Source organism: Microcaecilia unicolor, chromosome 1, assembly GCF_901765095.1.
Source record: "Microcaecilia unicolor chromosome 1, aMicUni1.1, whole genome shotgun sequence".
Taxonomy (NCBI): Eukaryota; Metazoa; Chordata; class Amphibia; order Gymnophiona; family Siphonopidae; genus Microcaecilia; species Microcaecilia unicolor.
Window position 1 is genome coordinate 630,380,937 of NC_044031.1, and position 20,531 is coordinate 630,401,467.

Consider the following 20,531-nt stretch of genomic DNA (forward strand, 5'->3'; position numbering starts at 1 on the left):
CGCTGGATAGGTCGAACTGCCAAGTGTTCGTCAGGGACGCCCTTCTTTTTTCCATTATCGTTCGAGGACGCCCATGTGTTAGGCATGCACCAGTCCCGCCTTTGCTGTGCCTCCAACACGCCCCCATGAACTTTGGTCGTCCCCGCGACGGAAAGCAGTTGAGGACGCCCAAAATCGGCTTTTGATTATGCCGATTTGGATGACCCTCTGAGGAGGATGCCCATCTTGCGATTTGTGTCAAAAGATGGGCGCCCTTCTCTTTCGAAAATAAGCCTGATAGTGTACCACCCTTTTCCCATAGTTTTAAACTGAAATTTTCTCTAGAAGAAGACACTTTTCCCATAGTTTTAAACTGAAAATTTTTCTAGAGGTAGAAACTAAACATTCAAAAGAACTTTAAAAAGGATAGTAGGAAGGCTCAAATCTTGTTCAAAATGACAGTTATTTTCTGTTCTTTGGTTGCTGGAGAGGTAGCACTGCTACTGACCTGAATTAGGTGTTAATTAAGGTGCAGGAAGAAGAATATTTGCAGAGGTTATTAAGGGCAATCTGATTACTGAGTTAGCTTTAAAGGGTCTGTTTGAAACAGTCCCCTTGTACTAACTGGGTTTGGATACTATTCTCAAAGTAGAAAAAAAGGAATCTTTATTACTCACCAGCACAGGATCAGAGATCAGTAATATGTTGTGGAAAAATAATAACAAACTTACAAAATCTAACATCAGTAGCTTTGGTAATTATAAAAAGAATCCGGCTAATTCTATAAAGAACAGTTGAAAAGAGAAAAAAAGAAAAAGAGAGAGAAAGCCACTGACAGGAAATATCACTGATTCTGAAGGGAAATAAAATAGAGAAAAGAGAAAAGTAAATAGTTATCTGCTATAAAGAAATAGTTATTACCAAAAGCAAACAAAGGAAAATAATATTTCCTGAAGAATTCGCCACTTCAGCAAGGACAACACCCTGAGTCAGGACAGAAAACTCTCTTGCAAGAGGCTCATTCTAAGAAATTCTTTGCCTGCAGGTATTTTTATAGTACTAATGATGTCGTTGTCACCTCTCTCCTCCCCTACACCAATCATAGGGCTTGTATATGTCCTGCAGATACATCATTGGGTCCTTACCATCTCGTAACTGAAAAGTTATGTGTAACAAGACACTGGGCTGCCATAGTAATGGGAATCTAATCAGAGCTTCTGATCAGCCAGAAATTCCTGCATATGACTGATAGTAAAGACTAACAGAAACATACAAAAAAAGAAGGATGGGGTATGGGAAGTAGTACAGTATACCGGAACTAGAACACCCTTAGATTCAAAACTACAAAAAGAGGATTGGTCCCACTTAGCTTTCTTTCTGAGAAGTTCTGAGAGAAGAGAACATTTTTCTGGTAAGTGAACATTATTTTGCTTTGGGAACTTAAAGATTGGGGTTTAAAGGAGGAATTGTAGGTTAGTGATAGATAGGCAGAATAAAAATATAAAAAAGCAAACTTTATCAACTAAACTCTATACTCTTTTCTCCCCAGTTTTAAAACTTGAACTTTGTACCACAGAATTAACAGATAGCCTTTAGCAGACATAGCAGGACCTAGTTTAGTCTTCATCCCACTCACCCTGTCCAACAGTTGTCCACTCCTAACACAACTCTTCATTTATAGTCAATTATTCTAATTAGGATAACAAGCAAGGAGTGCTCTTACAGAGTTTAATTACATTTCATTACTTTCTAAGAAGAAAACAAGAAATAAATCACACAAATTACCATATAAACTAAAAACATTTTTTATATTAGGCTAATATCCTTAATACCTTAGCAAGTTTTAAATTATTGAAAAACTCAAAAATACTAAGATGGAAACAGCAGTCCAGCATCACATGTATGATTATCTCCCAGTTGGTGAGTGGTTATATGTGTGTGCCCGATGCAAAGAGCTCCTAGCTCTCAGAGAACAGGTCTGTTCTCTTGAGGGTAGAGTAGCAGACTTGGTGGAGCTGAGGGAGACAGAGAGGAACATAGAGGAGACCTACAGGGATGTTGTAGAGAAGTCCCACCTCCAATCTGGCAGCCCTCTGCTGCCTTGGAGGAGGGAGGTCTCCTAGAAGGAGAGCATCACCCTGGTGAAGTAGGAAGTACTCCTGTAGCCAGGACCTGCCCACCAGGGGATGTATTATCCTCTCACAACGAGGATATGTCTCCAAGAACTTATGCCCAGGCGGGAAGGGTTAGAATAACTGTTGTAGTTGGTGATTCGATCATTAGGCATATAGATAGCTGGGTGACTGGTGGACATGATGATCGCTTGGTCACTTGCCTGCCTGGTGCGAAGGTGGCAGACCTCACGCGTCACCAACACAGGATCTTAGATAGTACTTGGGAGGAGCCAGCTGTCTTGGTACATGTGGGTACCAATGACATAGGAAAATGTGGGAGAGAGGTTCTGGAAGTCAATTTTAGGCTGTTAGGTAGAAAGCCGAACTCCAGATCCTCCAGGGTTGCATTTTCAGAGATGTTCCACGGGCAGAACCCAAAAGGCACGCAGAGATCCAAAGTCTCAAATGTGTGGTTGAGACGATGATGCAGGGATGAGGGATTTAGATTTGTTAGGAACTGAGTGGCATTCTGGGAAAGGGGGAGACTGTTTCCAAGGATGGGCTCCACTTTAACCGGGATGGAACAAGACTGCTGGCGCTAACTTTTAAAAAGGCGATAGAACATCTTTTAAACTAGAATGATGGAGAAAAGCCGACAGTCGCCCAGGAGCGCATGGTTCGGTGTGGAGTATCCTTGAAGGATATTACTGAAACAGGACATTTAGGGAATCCCAGTAGAGAGGTTTCAACAATGCTGAAAGTAAGATGTGCTTAATGAGAGAGCAGGAGAAAGGATGCACAATAACCCCTTTAACTTCTAAGCAGCTTGTAGATGCAAGGAAAAAACACAATTTGAAGTGCCTGTATACAAATGCTAGAAGCCTAAAAAATAAGATGGGAGAGTTAGAATATATAGCACTAAATGATGAGATAGATATAATAGACAATTAATGAGACGCTGTGTTAACAGGGTACAAATTGTATCACAAAGATTGAGAGGATCAAATTGGAGGGGGGGGGGGTTGCACTATATGTTAAAGGGGGAATTGAGTCAAATAAAATAAACATTCCACATGATACAGATAGCAGCATGGATTCATTATGGATAGAAATTCCATGTATGAAGGGAAGGAGTATTCATGTAGGGCTATACTACTGTCTGTTGCGACAGAACGAACAGACGTGTGAAGAAATGTTTACAGAGATTAGGAAAGCTGGTAAATTGGTCAGCACTATAATAATGGGTGATTTCAATTATCCCAATATTGACTGGATAAATGACATCAGAGAGTGACAGGGAGAGAAAATTTCTAGATGTAATAAACAACTGCTTCTTGGAGCAACTGGTCCAGGAACCGACGAGAAGGGAAGTCATTTTGGATCTGGTCCTTGGTGGCATGCAGGGAATAGTCTGAGAGGTGCCGTTGGGTCCCCTGGGAAACAGTGATCATAGCATGATCAAGTTTGAGCTACTATCTGAGATGAACCCGCAAAAAAAATCTACTGTAGCTGCATTTAATTTTCGAAAGGGCGACTATAATATAATTAGGAAAATGGTTGAAAAGAAAGTAAAAGGATCGGCTGAAAAGGATAGGACACTAACAGGTGAATTTTTGAAAGAGAAGGGCGCCCATCTTCCGACACAAATTGGGAGATGGGCGTCCTTCTCGTAAGGTTGCCCAAATCGGCATAATCAAAAGCCGATTTTGGGCGTCCTCAACTGCTTTCCATCGCGGGGACGACCAAAGTTCACAGGGGTGTGTCGGCAGTGTAGTGAAGGCGGGACTGGGGCGTGATTAGGAGATGGGCGTCCTCGGCCGATAATGGAAAAAAGAAGGGCGTCCCTGACGAACACTTGGCCGACTTTACTTGGTCCATTTTTTTTCACGACCAAGCATCAAAGAACTGCCCGAACGGACCAGATGACCATTGGAGGGAAACAGGGATCACCTCCCCTTACTCCCCCAGTGGTCACTAATCCCCTCCCACCATAAAAAAGTGTAAAACTACTTTTTTGCCAGCCTCTATGCCAGCCTCAAATGCCATACTCAGGTCCATTGCAGCAGTATGCAGGTACATGGAGCAGTTGTAGTGGGTGCAGTGTACTTCAGGCAGGTGGACCCAGGCCCATTCCCCCCCTACCTGTTACACTTGTGGTGGTAAATGTGAGCCCTCCAAAACCCACCAGAAATCCATTGTACCCACATGTAGGTGCCCCCCTTCACCCATAAGGGCTATGGTAGTAGTGTACAGTTGTGGGTTTGGGGTTTTGGGGGGGGGGGTTGGGGGGCTCAGGACACAAGGTAAGAGAGCTATGCACCTGGGAGCAATTTTTGAAGTCCACTGCAGTGCCCCCTAGGGTGCCCAATTGGTATCCTGGCATGTCAGGGGGACCAGTGCACTATGAATGCTGGCTCCTCCCACTACCAAATGGCATGGATTTGGTCTTTTTTGAGATGGGCGTCCTCAGTTTCCATTATCGCCGAAAACTGGGGACGACCATCTCAACATTTAGGTCGACCATCTCTAAGGTCAACCTAAATGTTGAGATTTGGGCGTCTCCGACCATATTATCGAAACAAAAGACGGGCGCCCTTAGAGATGGTCATCCCCATTCGATTATGCCCCTCCACATCAGGCATGGACGTTATTCAAAAATACCATCTTGGAAGCCCAGTCCAGATGCATTCCACATATTTGCAAAGGTGGAAAGAAGAGAAATCGTCAGCCAGCTTGGTTAAAAGATGAAGTAAAAGAGGCCATTACAGCCAAAAGATTGTCCTTCAAAGAATGGAAAAAGAACCCAAACAAAGAAAATAAGAAGCAATATAAGCACTGGCAAGTCAGAGGCAAAGCATTGATAAGGAAGGCTAAAAGAGAATATGAAGAGAAACTTGCCGCAGAGGCTAAAAATCCAGTAACATCTTTTTCAGGTACATCAGAAGCAGAAAGCCTGCGAGGGAATCCGTGGGACCATTAGACCATGAAGGAGCAAAAGGGGGGCTCAGGGAGGGCAAGGACAATGGAAAAACTGAATGAATTCTTCTGTCTTTACGGAAAAAGATGTCAGAGATCTGCCTGTACCGCAAATAGTTTTCAAGGGTGTTGATGCAGAGGAACTGAAAGAAATCTCGTTGAACCTGGAAGATGTACTGAGCCAAACTGACAAATTAATGAGTAGTTAATCACCAGGACTGGATGGCATACATCTAAGGATACTCAAAGAATTAAAGCATGGAATTGCTGATCTGCTGTTAGTAATATGTAACCTGTCGTTAAAATTGTCTGTAGTACCTGAAGATTGGAGGGTGGCCAATGTGATGCCAATTTTTAAAAAGGGTTCTAGGTGTGATCTGGGAAATTATAAACCGGTAAGCCTGACGTCAGTGCCGGGCAAAATAGTGGAAACTATTATGAAGAATAAAATTACAGAACACATAGACAAACATGGTTTAATGGGACAGAGTCAGCATGGGTTCAGCTGAGGGAAGTCTTGCCCCACTAATTTGCTTCATTTCTTTGAAGGCGTGAATAAACATGTGGATAAAGGTAAGCGGGTTGATGTAGTGTATCTAGATTTTCAGAAAGCTTTTGATAAAGTTTCTCATGAAAGACTCCTGAGAAAATTAAAGAGTCATGGGATAGGAGGCAAGGTTCTGGTGTGGACTAGGAATTGGTTATTGGACAGAAAACAGAGGGTAGCGTTAAATGGTCATTTCTCTTAATGGAGGAGGGTGAACAGTGGCATGCCACAGGGATCTCTACTGGGACCGGTGCTATTTAACATATCTATAAATGATATGTAAATTGGAACAATGAGTGATGTGATCAAATTTGCAGATGATACAAAACTATTCAAAGTTGTTAAAACAAGTGCGAACTGTGAAATATACAGGAAGACCTTAGGAAATTGGAAGACTGGGCATCCAAATGGCAGATGAAATTTAATGTGGACAAATGCAAAGTGATGCACATTGGAAGGAATAATCCGAATCATGGTTACCTGATGCTAGGGTCCACCATGGGGGTCAGCACTCAAGAAAATGATCTGGGTGTCATTGTAGAGAATACGCTGAAATCTTCTGATCAGTGTGTGGCGGCAGTGGCCAAAAATGCAAACAGGATGCTAGGAATTATTAGGAAAAGGATGGTGAATAAGACCAAAAATACTATAATGCCTTTTTTTATCGCTCCATGGTGCATCCGCACCTTGAGTATTACATTCAGTTCTAGTCGTCATATCTCAAAAAAGATATAGTGGAATTAGAAAAAGTTCAAAGAAGAGCAACCAAAATGATAAAGGGATGGAACTCCTCTGTTATGAGGAAAGGCTAAAGAGGTTAGGGCTCTTCAGCTTGGAAAAGAGACGGATGAGGGGAGATATGATTGAGGTCTACAAAATCCTGAATGGTGTAGAACGAGTAGAAGTAAATCGATTTTTTACTCATTCCAAAAGTACAGTGACTAGGGGACACTCAAGGAAGCTACATGGAAATACTTTTAAGACAAATAGGAGGAAATATATTTTCACTCAACGAATAGTTAAGCTCTGGAACTCTTTGTGGTAACAGTGGTTAGTGCATCTGGGTTTAAAAAAGGTTTGGACAAATTCCTGGAGGAAGAGTCCATAGTCTGCTATTGAGACAGATATGGGAAGCAACTGCTTGCCCTGGGATTTCGAGTATGGAGTGTTGCCACGATTTGGGTTTTTGCCAGGTACTAGTGACCTGACTTGGCCAGTGTTTGGAAAACAGGATACTGGTCTAGATGGACCATTGGTCTGACCCAGTATGGCTACTCTTATGTTCTTACGTTATAGTGGGTGAACATCTGGCATCACCAGATGGTGTGGCTTAATATTAAGGTAGGTTTGTGTGTGTGTGTGTATGTATGTGTGTGTGTGTGTTTGGGGGGGGGGGGATCATTCAAAACTGAAGGTTCTAGACTTCAAAAAACTAACTTTGACAGATGGGGGATTACCTCAAGGAGTTGTTAGCTGGAAGGGAACATTTGGAAGAAGTAGGAAAGCAGTGGGCAAAATTGAAAGGCGCTATTTTAAGGGCAGCAAACCTTTTTATAAGGAAAGTAGATGAAAGTAAGAGGAAAAGAAGGCCGTTTTGATTCTCAAAAGTAGTAGCTGAAAAGGTATGGAAAAAGAGATTAGCCTTCATAAAGTACAAGAGATCAAAGACAGAGGAAGACAGGCAGCAATATCTGGAAAAGCTAAGAGGAGCTGGTAAAGTAGTGAGGAAAGCAAAGATACAAATAGAAGAAAAAAATAACCAATATGTAAAATGGGGGAACAAGACATTTTTTAGATATGTTATTGACAGGAGGAAGTGCAAAAGTATCATTGTGAGACTCAAAGGTGAAGGGGAGGAATATGAAGAAGCTCATAAAGATAAGGCGGAATTGCTTAACAAATATTTCTGTTCTGTGTTCACAGCTGAAGGGCTGGGAGCAGGACCACAGAAGACAAACATAGATAGGAATGGAGAGGTGGTAGACCGTGAACAATTTTCAGGGACTGTGTTCATGAGTTACTGCCTAAAGTAAAGGCGGACAAAGCGATGGGACAGGATTGCATACATCCAAGGATACTGAAGGATCTTAGGGAAGTTCTGGCAGCTCCTCTGGCTTTTTCAATGCTTCTCTAGAGTTGAGACTAGTCCTGGAGGACTGAAGAAGGGTGGATGTGGTCCCTCTCCACCTAAGTGGAAGTAAGGAGGTGGTTGGGAGCTACAGGCTGGTAAGTCTGACTTCCTTGGTAAGTAAATTAATGGAAATGCTTTTAAAACAGAACAGTGAAGTTTCTGGAATCCAATGGATTGCAGGACCTGAGGCAACATGGTTTCATTAGAGGCAAGCCTTGTCAGACAAATTTGATTAATTTCTTTGACTGGGTGACCAGAGAGTTTGATCGAAGGAGAGCTCTAGATGTGGTGTATTTAGATTTTAGCAAAACCTTTGATACGGTTCTGCATAGACAACTAATAAATAAACTGAGTGCCCTCAATATGGCTCTAAGTGACTGACTGGGTTAGGAAACTGGTTGAATGGAAGGTGACAGAGGGTAATGATAAATGGAGCTCACTCTGAGGAAAAGGATATTACCAGTGGTGTGCCGCAAGGTTAGGTTCTTTTTAACATTTTTGTAAGGTATATTGCTGAAGGGCTATCTGGTAAGGTTTGCCTCTTTGCAGATGATACCAAAATCTGCAGTAGGGTAGGCACCTCTGATGGTGTGGATAACATGAGGAAGGACCTATCAAAGCTTGAAGAATGGTCCAGAATTTGGTAGCTAAGATTTAATGCTAAAAAATGCAGGGTCATGCATTTGGGCTGCAAAACTCTGAGCGAATGGTACAGTTTAGGGGGCAAAAAACTTTTGTTCATGAAAGAGGAGCAGGACTGGGGTGTGATCATATGTGATAATCTTGAGGTGGCCAAACAGATCGAAAAGGTGATGGTGAAAGCTAGAAGGATGCTTGGGTGCATAAAGAGAGGAATGGCCAGTAGGAAAAAAGAGGTGATGGTGTCCCTGTATAAGACTCTGGTGAGAGCTCATTTAGAATATTATGTACAATTCTGGAGACCGCAACTTCAAAAAGACAAACAGGATGGAGTTGGCCCAGAGGGCGGCTACTAAAATGGTCAGTGGTCTTTGTCATAAAGTATGTGGGAGCAGACATAAAGATCTCAATATGTATTCTTTGGAAGAAATGCGGGAGATGGATGATATGATAGAGATATTTAAATACGTCCATGGTATAAATGCACAGGAGGCGCATCTTTCAATTGGAGGGAAGTTCTGGCATGAGGGGACACAGGATGAAGATGAAAGGGGATAGACTCAGAAGTAGACTGAGAAAATACTCTACTGAAGGCCATTCCATGAATTCCATGAAGTTGGTGGCAGAGATGAAAACTCTAACTGAATTCAAGAAAGCTTAGGACAGGTACATAGGATCTCTAAGGGAGTGACAGGGAGAGTAGATGGCATGGATGAGGAAACTTGGATGCCCAAATTGCAGCATCTATAAGTCCTCTTCCTATTTCTTCCCTCCCTGCCCCACGCTGACCTCTGTGTGTCGGGGAGAGCAAGGTCTATACCTGCCTGCTTGCTGCTGCTGGGTCCTTGGTGCAGAAAGAGAGCTGCCCCATGCTGTGCCTGCCCAGGAGAACAACTGAAGAAGCAGAACCCTGGGTAGTAGACAAATATCTTGTTCACTGCAAATCCCGTATCTCTCACTGCCTTCCCTGTTCCATGTCCCTCTACACCTGAGGCAGTTCCATGGACTTCCTTTCTCTTAACACCAGGCTCTTCCTGTTCATTCATAAGCAAGTCCCACATCTTCCACTGGAGATGAAGCAGTCAGAAACCTAGAGCTACAGAAGTGTTTGAGCTGCATAACTATTAGTTCTGTCCATCCTTTCTTTGCAGGTATCATTAAATTTCAGCCACAGAGGTTGGTACGTATTGGTGGCAGGTGCAAAAGCCAGAAAATGTTTGGGTATTCCTTAAAGAACATCCAGAAAACCCAACTGCAGCAGGTGCTGACACCAGCCCAACGGAGCAAATTCCACCAGGTACTTGCAAGCAGGCAAAACTCCATGCTTTGAATTTTTCAATGAGCCGTATAGTAGACATCTTCATAGCTTTCAGCATGTAACTCTCACTCGTAAAAGAGAAGTCTTGAGTTCATCCTTAAATATCAAAAGTAACTACAAACAGAAGGAAGATAATTTTAGTTTATAAATCTTTTTTATTAAGAAATGGAGAAGTTGGGGAGGGGGGGATAGGGATAGAGGGGAGGAGGGGAGGAGGGGGGGAAGGGCTGTGTTCAAAAATGTTAAAAAGTTCAGGCAGACCAAATATTATGTTGTATTGTCTTTTGCATGTGTGAATCTGTTGAATTGCCTGAATAAAAAGGATGATTTAAAAAAAAAAAAAAAAAAAATGGAGAAGTACAGAATAAGTATAAAAGCCATACATTTCCATAACAGCCAAATTCGAACTCAAGGATGTCAAAATGCCTACAAACAACTCCTTTCTCCCCAAAATACTTAATACCAAATGCGCAGGATGCCTTGATTCTGGTAGCGCTTCATGCACTACCCCATCCCCCCATTCCTGTCCCACCCATTCCAGATCCCAAAGAGTCAATATCCAGTGGACTTAGTCACTTCTACACTTTTAGGAAGAATCTAGCAGACTGTGGTTCCCAAGTTAAAATCGTATGAAACTGATTCATCCAGTGCTAGTACTTGGGCAGGCAGGCAGACGGGCGGGCGGGGCCTGGGTCCTACATTGCAAAATAACTTTTTTATTGCTTTACCCAACAATAATCTGGCTCTTCCACTATGGACCCCGAAGTTCACAGACATCCCCAAAAGAAACCCAAGAGGGGACTTCAAAACTGATTGACCTAATATTATTCCCATATGGCTAATAATTGCATTCCAATAAAGGGCTATCTGAGGGCAACCCCTAAAGGAAAGAGCCAAAGTACAATCTGCAGCCCCACACTTAAAACATTAAGATGTTGATACACAGCCTAACTGTGCCTGGGTCTGAGAAAAATATGCTCTATGTATTGTGCGAAACTGACATTCATGCAAATATGTGCTGTTCTCTACTGTGGGGATCATTTTAATTAAAGTTTGTATATCTAAAATAGACAAAGGGAAGAGAATTTTGTAATAAGAACATAAAAATAGCCATACTCGGTCAGACCAATGGTCCATCTAACCTAGTATCCTGCTTCCAACAATGGCCAATCCAGGTCACAAGTACCTGGTAGAAACCCTATTAGTAGCACGACTCCATTCTACCAATCCCAGGGCAAGTAGTGGCTTCCCTGATGTCCACCTCAATAGCAGACTGTGGACTCTTCCTCCAGGAACTTGTCCAAACCTTTTTAAAACCCAGATATGCACCACTGTTATCACATCCTCCAGTAACGAGTTCCAGAGCTTAACTATTTGATGAGTGAAAAAATATTTCCTCCTGTTATAAAAGTATTTCCATGTAATTTCATTGAGTGCCCCCTAGTCTTTGTACATTTTGAAAGAGTAAAAAAATCAATTCACTTCTACTCTTTCTACACCACTCAGGATTTGGTAGACCTCAATCATATCCCCCCTCATCCGTCTCTTTTCCAAGCTGAAGAGCCCTAACCTCTTTAGCTTTTCCTCATATGGCAGGCGTTCCATCCGCTTTACCATTTTTGTCACTCTTCTTTGAATCTTTTCTATTTCCACTATTGGGCTCATTTTCGAAACAGAAGGACGCCCATCTTTCGACATAAATCGGAAGGTGGACGTCCTTCTCACAGAAACGTCTAAATCGGTATAATCGAAAGATGATTTTGGACGTCCTCAACTGCACTCCGTCGCAGAGATGGCCAAAGTTCAAGGGGGCATGTCAGAGGCGTTGTGAAGGCGGGACTTGGGCGTGCCTAACACTTGGATGCCCTTCACCCATAATTGAAAAAAAACAAGGATGTCCATGACGAACACTTGGATGTTTTCACCTGGTCGTGTTTTTCTTATGCCTAAGGCACAAAAAGGTGCCCAAAATGACCAGATGACCACCAGAGAGAATCGGGGATGAACTCCCCTTACTCCCCCAGTGGTCACTAACCCCCTCCTACCTTCAAACAACATCTTTAAAAATATTGATTGCCAGCCTCTATGCCAGCCTCAGATGTCATACTCAGGTCCATGACAGTGCATGCAGGTCCCACAAGCAGTTTTAGTGGGTACTGCAGTGCACTTCAGACAGGCAGACCCAGGCCCATACCCTGCCTGTTACATTTGTGAAGGAAACAGCGAGCCCTCCAAAACCCACCAGAAACCCACTGTACCCACATATAGGTGGCCCCCTTCACCCTTAAGGGCTATGGTAGTGGTGTACAGTTGTGGATAGGGGGTTTGGGGAGGGGTTGGGGGGCTCAGCACACAAGGTAAGGGAGCTATGTTCATTGGAGCAATTTATGAAGTCCACTGCAGTGCCCCCTAGGGTGCCCGGTTGGTGTCCTGGCATATCAGGGGGACCAGTGCACTACAAATGCTGGCTCCTCCCACAACCAAATGGCTTGCATTTGGTCATTTCTGAAATGGACATCTTTGGTTTCAAAAATCTCCGAAAATCAGAAACGTCTATGTCTAGGGACATCTAAATCTAGGGACGGCGAACTTTAAGGATTTGGACGTCCCTGACGGTATTTTTGAAACGAAAGATGGACGTCCATCTTGTTTCGAAAATACGGGTTTCCCCGCCCCTGGATCGGCACGTTTTGCAAGGACGTCCAAATCGAAACTTGGACGTCCCTTTCGAAAATGCCCCTCCACATCTTTTTTGAGATATGGCAACCGGAATTGAAAGCAGTACTCAAGGTGAGGTCACACCATGAAGCAATACAGAGGCATTATAATATTCTTGGTCTTATTTTGCATCCCTTTCCTAATAATTCCTAATATCCTGTTTGCTTCTTTGGCCATTGCCACTGCACACTAGGCAGAAGATTTCAACATATTGTCTACAATGACACCTAGATCTTTTTCTTGAGTGCTGACTCTTAAGGTGGACCCCAGCATCATGTAACTATGATTTGGATTATTCTTCCCAATATGCATCACTTTGCATTTGTCCACATTAAATTTCATCCGCCATTTGGATGCCCGGTCTTCCTGCAATTTTTCACAGTCCACATGTGTTTTAACAATTTGGAATAGTTTCATGTTATCTGGAAATTTAATCACTTCAATTGTCATTCCGATTTCCAGATCATTTATAAATATGTTAAATAGCACTGGTCCCAGTACAGATTCCTGCAGTACTTTACTATTCACACTCCTCCACTGAGAAAAATGGCCATTTAACCCTACCGTCTGTTTTCTGTCCAATAAACAATTCCTAATCCACAGAAGTACATTGCCTCCTATCCCATGACTTTTAATTTTCTCAGGAGTCAAAAGCTTTCTGAAAATGTTCAGGAGCAGAAATCTGTTCCAGGATGCAGGACAGATGACAACATTTTTAACATGTACTTCAAATGACCTGAAATAGAGTTGAAATGTTCCCCCACTGCCCTTCTCAAAATATTATTTTCTCTGTATTTATCACCAAGTTAACCACTATTGGAATGTAGCAGAGTGAGTGAGAGCAGGCCTGGAGCTTTGTTAAACCACCACACAGAGATTTAAATGTGAAGTAAAACAATATATTAATGTGAAGGGAAAAGGAGTAACCTGTTCCTTTCACACCTGAAGAGTGGAGGAGTGGCCTAGTGGTTAGGGTAGTGGACTTTGGTCCTGAGGAACTGAGTTTGATTCCCACTTCAGGCACAGGTAGCTCCTTGTGACTCTGGGCAAGTCACTTAACCCTCCATTGCCCCATGTAAGCCACATTGAGCCTGCCATGAGTGGGAAAGTGTGGGGTACAAATGTAACAAAAAACAAATAAATGCAAATGAAGTCCATCCTTGTATTGAGCAGGGACTGTCTCTTCATGTTCAGGTGTACAGCGCTGCGTATGTCTAGTAGTGCTATAGTAATGATTAGTAGTAGTAAAGAACTCTCTTCCATGGCCTGCTCCTGCAGGGCCTGGTGTGCACTAGTCTGGTTTTCAAAAGGCAGCACAAACAGCTTGTTTCTGGCCTGGAGTTCCAGAGTTCTGCCTCTCAACATTCAGCACAATTGGGCTAGGCTGGGCCCAGAGCTCCAATTTTACAGTAACAGCAGGGTTCCAAGATAAACTTGGCATACCTGAGTAGAGCTGCAGCTTACACGTCTGCAGTGGGGGCATAGGGTGGAGGGTTTCTCTTTCTCCTCTGCATCTCCCTGACTGAGCTGTGCTGAGGGTTTTTATCCTGCCTTGATGACCAGGGGAACTGGGTTCAATTCCCACTGCATCTCCTTGTGACTCTAGGCAAGTCTTGCCTAGTCACTTAACCCTCTATTGCCCCAGGTACAAAATAAGTAGCTCTATATAATATGTAAACCACTTAAATCCCATCCCCTTTCCCGTCTCTCTGCACCTACTGAGTCACCTTCTTCCTGCTCTGTAGCTTGACTTTTAAGATGGCTCTGTGGCTCTGAGGAACTGCTGTTAAATGGGAGCTGTAGTTTCCTATAGACTCCCTCACATAGTATAATATTCAAACACCACTGTCAATGTTTCTCTTAATGCCAGCCATGCCATTTAAACCCCTGTGTATCCATGAAGGGTCCCTTTGAAATCTGCACCCATAATCATCAACAAATTGCTTTGTATTGGGTAACGCCAAGCTAATCTACGTACTATTATAAAGAACAAAATTACAGAGTATATACATAAACACGGATTAATGACACCAAGCCAGCATGGATTTAGTCAAGGGAAATCTTGCCTCACCAGTCTACTACATTTCTTTGAAGAGGTGAATAAGCATGTGGATAAAGGTGAGCCAATCGATATTGTGACAAAGTATGTCATGAAAGACTCCTGAGGAAATTAGAGAGTCATGAGATAGGAGGCAATGTTCTATTGTAGATTAAAAACTGGTTAAAAGATAGAAAACAGAGAGTAGGGTTAAATGGACAGTATTCTCAATGGAGAAGTGTAGATAGTGGGGCTCTGCAGGGGTCTGTGCTGGGACCGCTGCTTTTTAAAATATTTATAAATGATCTAGAGATGGGAGTAACTAATGAGGTAATTAAATTTGCTGACAACACAAAGTTATTCAAAGTTGTCTAATCAAAAGAGGATTGTGAAAAATTGCTAGAAGACTTTATGAGACTGGGAAACTGGGCATCCAAATGACAGAAAATGTTTAATCTGAGCAAGTGCAAAGTAATGCATGTGGGAAAGAGGAACCCAAACTATAGCTACATGATGCAAGATTCCACATTAGGAGTCACCGCCCAGGAGAAGGATCTAAGTGTCATTGATGATACGTTGAAACCCTCTGCTCAGTGTGCAGCAGCTAAGAAAGCAAATAGAATGTTAGGAATTATTAGGAAAGAAATGGAAAACAAAACTGAGAATGTTATAATGCCTTTGTATTGCTCCATGGTACAACCACATCTCAAATACTATGTGCAATTCTGGCCACCGCATCTCAAAAAAAGATATATTAGAATTAGAAAAGGTCCAGAGAAGGGCGACAAAAATGATAAAGGGGTTGGAATGACTTCCCTATGAGGAAAGGGTAAAACGGCTACGGCTCTTCAGCTTGGAGAAAAGATGGCTGAGGGGAGATATGATAGAGGTCTATAAAATAATGAGTGGAGTGGAACGGGTAGACGTGAATCGCATGTTTACTATGTCCAAAAATACAAGGATTAGGGGGCACGTAAAGAAGCTACTGAGTAGTAAATTTACAACAAATTGGAGAAAATATTTCTTCACTCAATGTGTACTTAAACTCTGGAATTTGTTGCCAGAGAATATGGTAAAAGCAGTTAGCTTAGCAGGGTTTACAAAAGGTTTGGATAATTTCCTAAAAGTCCATAAGCCATTATTTAGATGGACTTGGGAAAATCCACTACTTATTTCTAGGATAAGCAGCATAAAATCTGTTTTACTGTTCTGGGATCTTGCCAGGTACTTGTGACCTGGATTGTCCACTGTTGGAAACAGGATACTGGAATTGATGGATCTTTGGTCTGTCCCACTATGGCAAGGCTTACATTTTTATGGAACATCCTCTGATTCCCTGTCTCTTTGATGCAGAGCTGCTACGTATAAGGAATGTAATTTCTGTTCAAATTACAGATCATGGAGTCCTTACACCGCCTGAAGGTGGAGATACCGGATTGCTCAGCTGTTCTGGAGACACTTCGGCAGGGCATACTGTCTGAACAAGAACTGGAACCAGAAATTAGTGCAGATAGGCAAAAATTTCCCAAGGTAAGACTCTTGCTGAGAGGCTCCCAGGCAGTACCTGACTTGAAAAATAGAAGCATCAACACTCACAGCAGGTGACTCGATATCCATACTAACATGCAATATACTTTCACCACTGCACTCCAGAGCACTTACTGCAACTGCTCCCAGGCTGCTCCTTTAAGAGGGGCTGGTACTCACATGCCTTTTGTTTGTACTTAAGGGGTGGGATGACCAATGTAAGACCAGCCCCCACAATAGGCAGATATCCTACAACCAGTTTGAGTCTATAAAAAGCAGCATTGCCAATAATATTCCCCAGGGCCATTTGGGCTAGGCATCACACAGAAAAGGGGCCTCAGTTTGGAAAATAAATAAGTGTTTAATAATTTTGTATCTAAATACAAAGGGTTGATATTCAGTGGGACCTATGTGGATAGGAATGCTTCTACCTGGATATGCCCCTCTTAGCAGGTCCATACCCCAATTTTCTGCAGCATTATTTTGATATTATTTATTTATTTATTATAGCTGAGTATCCGGTCAGACTGTCTCAGTAGTCTCTGTGTACTGTAGGACGGTGGGGGGGGGGGGGGGGGGGGGGGGGGGGGGGGTGGAGCCTGAGCATTTACCTGGTTAGCAACAATAGTTAGTTCCCAAACAAGGAAGTTTATTTATTTATTATCTCATTTATACCCCACATTTTCCCAACTGTGTCAGGCCGAATGTGGCTTACATTGCACCGTAAAGGCGGCCGCCAATACAGTAAATTAAGCTAATACATCATTAAAAATGCATAAGAAATAAAGGAGAGGGTGGGGAAGGAAAGAAAGGAACAGGAAACCAGGGGAGAGAAGGGAAGGGAAGGGTGAGTGAGTCCAAAATTGTCATTATATTGATATGAGTCAAGAGGTGGAGACACATGCTGAATCTTTGGGGTAGGCTTTTCCAAATAATAAAGTCTTAAGAGATTTCCTGAAATGTAGATGATTGTGAGTTGTTTTTATAGTTTTTGATAAGGAGTTCCATAATTGTGAGCTGATGAAGGAGAAGGATGAAGCATATGTGGATTTATACATTAGCCCATTGCAGGTTGGATAATGAAGGTTAATGTATGAATGGGATAGTCTTAATGAATTCCTGGGTGCAGGCTGAGTAGGTTAATCATGTAATCAGGGACTTCACCATAGATAATTTTGTGTACTAGGGAGCAGATTTTAAGTTGCCCGGATAAGGTTAGAAGAATAAAACGCTGTCCTCTCTTTATCTTGATACCTATCTACATACCAGCCTGAATATCACCAGTCTATAGAGAAGTACCTGCACCCAATGATTACCTGAATATTCAGCACTGGCTGGAACCTGGACACTGGCACTGAATACCCAGCTGTAAAGAAAAGATGGTGGTTTCACAAAACGTTAACCACTGTGGGTTGGAGGGGGAAATTATTTTTAGCCAGGTGCAGTGCCGTAGCGGGGGCGGCTGGCACCTGGGGCGGGTCACCGCCACGCACCCCCCCCCCCCTGGGTGCAGCGCGGCGCCCCCCTCCTCCGGCACGCACCCTCTCCCCCCCCCCCCGGAGCGCATTGTACCTTACTTTGGCAGCGAGGGGTGGGCGGGAGCCCCGATCCGCCCCGCTGGGAGCTGCGTCGGCTCCATTGGCTACTTGCTCTCTCTGCCCCGGAACAGGAAGTAACCTGTTCCGGGGCAGAGGGAGCAAGGAACCAATGGAGACGACACCCCCCCCCAGCGGCGTGCACCCGGGGCGGACCGCCCCACCGCCCCCCCCCTTCCTACGCCACTGGCCGGGTGGAATTTATTCACTTTGCTTTTCATGCGTGAATGTCACTGTAACACAGCAACAGTCCTTTAAACTAAACCTGTTCAAGTAAAGGCCAGTAAAGTGTCTCTGTAGCTTCCAAAATCAATAGGAGGGAAACCCTAAGTACACTCAGCTGCTTCTTCTGAACTAGGGGTAAGTGTTCCCTATCCCACAACCTAGAACCTCAGTGGACATTTGTGATACAGAGTAACAAGGAAATTAAATAAAATTCTGTGTCCGTAACCACATGTAATGTAAGCATACGATTGCAGTTGGTTTACATACATCAACTTCTCTCACACTGACGTCTCCAATAGAGAATGACACAGGGACAAAATTTGTCCCTGTCCCCACGAGCTCTGTCCCCTTTCACATCCCATCCTGCGAGCTCTGATTCCATCTGCACAAGCCTCAAACAGTTATATAGTACAACACCAGAGATAAAGAAGGAGATGCATTTACTCCTGTACTGTACAAAATATAAAGATGGCACATGCCGCATACAGTTCAAACTCCTCTTATTGACTTATAAGTGCATTTACTCTGCAGCTCCTCAGTACCTCTCCACTCTCATCTCTCCCTACATTCCTCCCCGGGAACTCCGTTCAATGGGTAAATTTCTCTTATCTGCACCCTTCTCCTCCACAGCTAACTCCAGACTCAGTTCCTTTTATCTTGCTGCACCATATGCCTGGAATAGACTTCCTGAGCCAGTACATCAAGCTCCATCTCTGGCCGTCTTCAAATCTAAGCTAAAAGCCCACCTTTTTGATGCTGCTTTTAACTCCTAACCCTTATTCACTTGTTCAGAACCCTTATTTTATCATCCTCACCTTAATATTCCCTTATCTCTTGTTTGTCCTGTTTGTCTGTCCTAATTAGATTGTAAGCTCTGTCAAGCAGGGACTGTCTCTTCATGTTCAAGTGTACAGCACTGCGTACGTCTAGTAGCGCTATAGAAATGATAAGTAGTAGTAGTAGTATGGTGTTTCGGAAGTGCGACTAGGGCAACTGCCTTTGGCCTATGACCTGAAAGACCCCCAAGCCTGCTGAAAGCTGAAGAAAGTGCAGCTTGATAGTGGGCTTTGGGTTCCCCTCCCAAATTTCTGCCCTGGGTCCCAGCTATTCTTCAATTCAATTTAGGTCTTATATACCACTAATATCCCCTGTTTAGGGTTCAGTGCGGTTAAGACATTAATAGTTTAACAGTTACAATTTTATAAGTATGACTGTGAGTGAATACATTCTTGTTGGTTAGGTATAATGTTAGAGAGCATTAAACGGTATATTTATAGTCTGTGTTAAATTTGGTATTTCTACAGTCCGTTAGGGAATCAGTGATCAGTGAGTGTTATGTAGCAGTCTTTGTGAAAAAGTATGTTTTTAGCTTCTTCCAGAAGCGGAGGTAGTTGTATTCTGTTCTAATAATCAGGGGGAGTGAGTTCCATAATGCGATCCCTGAAGATCTAACACTAGAGTATGTCAGATTTGAAATGTATATCTTGCCACAAAATAGAAAATAAAATTATTGTCCTGCAAATGACAAGACTGATTTGGATAGGCTAGAGTGGGCTTTGATGGCAACTCTAGTAGTTGGAACATAAGGACAGAGCTGGGTGGACTTCTATGGTCTGTGTCCCAGAAACACCAAAGAAAGACCATGATCAAGTATATAATATAACGGCCGGTGCTGGGGCCGATTCTGTTCAATATATTTGTGAGTGACATTGCCGAGGGGTTACAAGGTAAGGTTTGCCTTTTTGCGGATGACACCAAGATTTCCAACAGAGTGGACACCCCGGAGGGTGTGGAAAACATGAAAAAGGATCTGAAGAAGCTAGAAGAATGGTCTAACGTTTGGCAATTAAAATTCAATGCGAAGAAATGCAAAGTGATGCACTTGGGGAGTAGAAATCCAAGGGAGACGTATGTGTTAGGCGGGGAGAGTCTGATAGGCACGGACGGGGAGAGGGATCTTGGGGTGATAGTATCTGAGGACCTGAAGGCGACGAAACAGTGCGACAAGGCGGTGGCAGTAGCTAGAAGATTGCTAGGCTGTATAGAGAGAGGAGTGACCAGCAGAAGAAAGGAGGTTTTAATGCCCCTGTATAAGACGTTGGTGAGGCCCCACCTGGAGTATTGTGTTCAGTTTTGGAGGCCGTATCTTGCGAAGGATGTTAAGAAAATGGAAGTGGTGCAAAGAAAAGCTACGAGGATGGTATGGGATTTGCGTTCCAAGACGTATGAAGAGAGGCTTGCTGACCTGAACATGTACACCCTGGAGGAAAGGAGGAACAGGGGTGATATGATACAGACGTTCAAATATTTGAAAGGTATTAATCCGCAAACGAATCTTTTCCGGAGATGGGAAGGCGGTAGAACGAGAGGACATGAAATGAGATTGAAGGGGGGCAGACTCAGGAAAGATGTCAGGAAGTATTTTTTCACGGTGGTGGACGCTTGGAATGCCCTCCCGCGGGAGGTGGTGGAGATGAAAACGGTAACAGAGTTCAAACATGCGTGGGATATGCATAGAGGAATCCTGAGCAGAAGGAATGGATCCTCAGAAGCTTAGCTGAAATTGGGTGGCAGAGCAGTTGGGGGGAAGAGGGGGTGGTGGTTGGGAGGCGAGGATAGGGGAGGGCAGACTTATACGGTCTGTACCAGAGCCGGTGATGGGAGGCGGGACTGGTGGTTGGGAGGCGGGAAATACTGCTGGGCAGACTTATATGGTCTGTGCCC

At 43.4% G+C, this 20,531-nt stretch overlaps 1 protein-coding gene across 1 annotated transcript in view; it reads left to right on the forward strand.

Moving 5' to 3' along the window:
* The window catches only part of LOC115460442 (NFX1-type zinc finger-containing protein 1-like), a 119,001-nt gene that overhangs the window by 31,647 nt on the left and 66,823 nt on the right, over positions 1-20,531 (forward strand). Inside the window, exons 7-8 of the mRNA XM_030190213.1 lie at positions 9,538-9,683; positions 15,856-15,990. Coding sequence (XP_030046073.1) covers positions 9,538-9,683; positions 15,856-15,990 — 281 coding nt within the window. The remainder of the gene's footprint in view (positions 1-9,537; positions 9,684-15,855; positions 15,991-20,531) is intronic.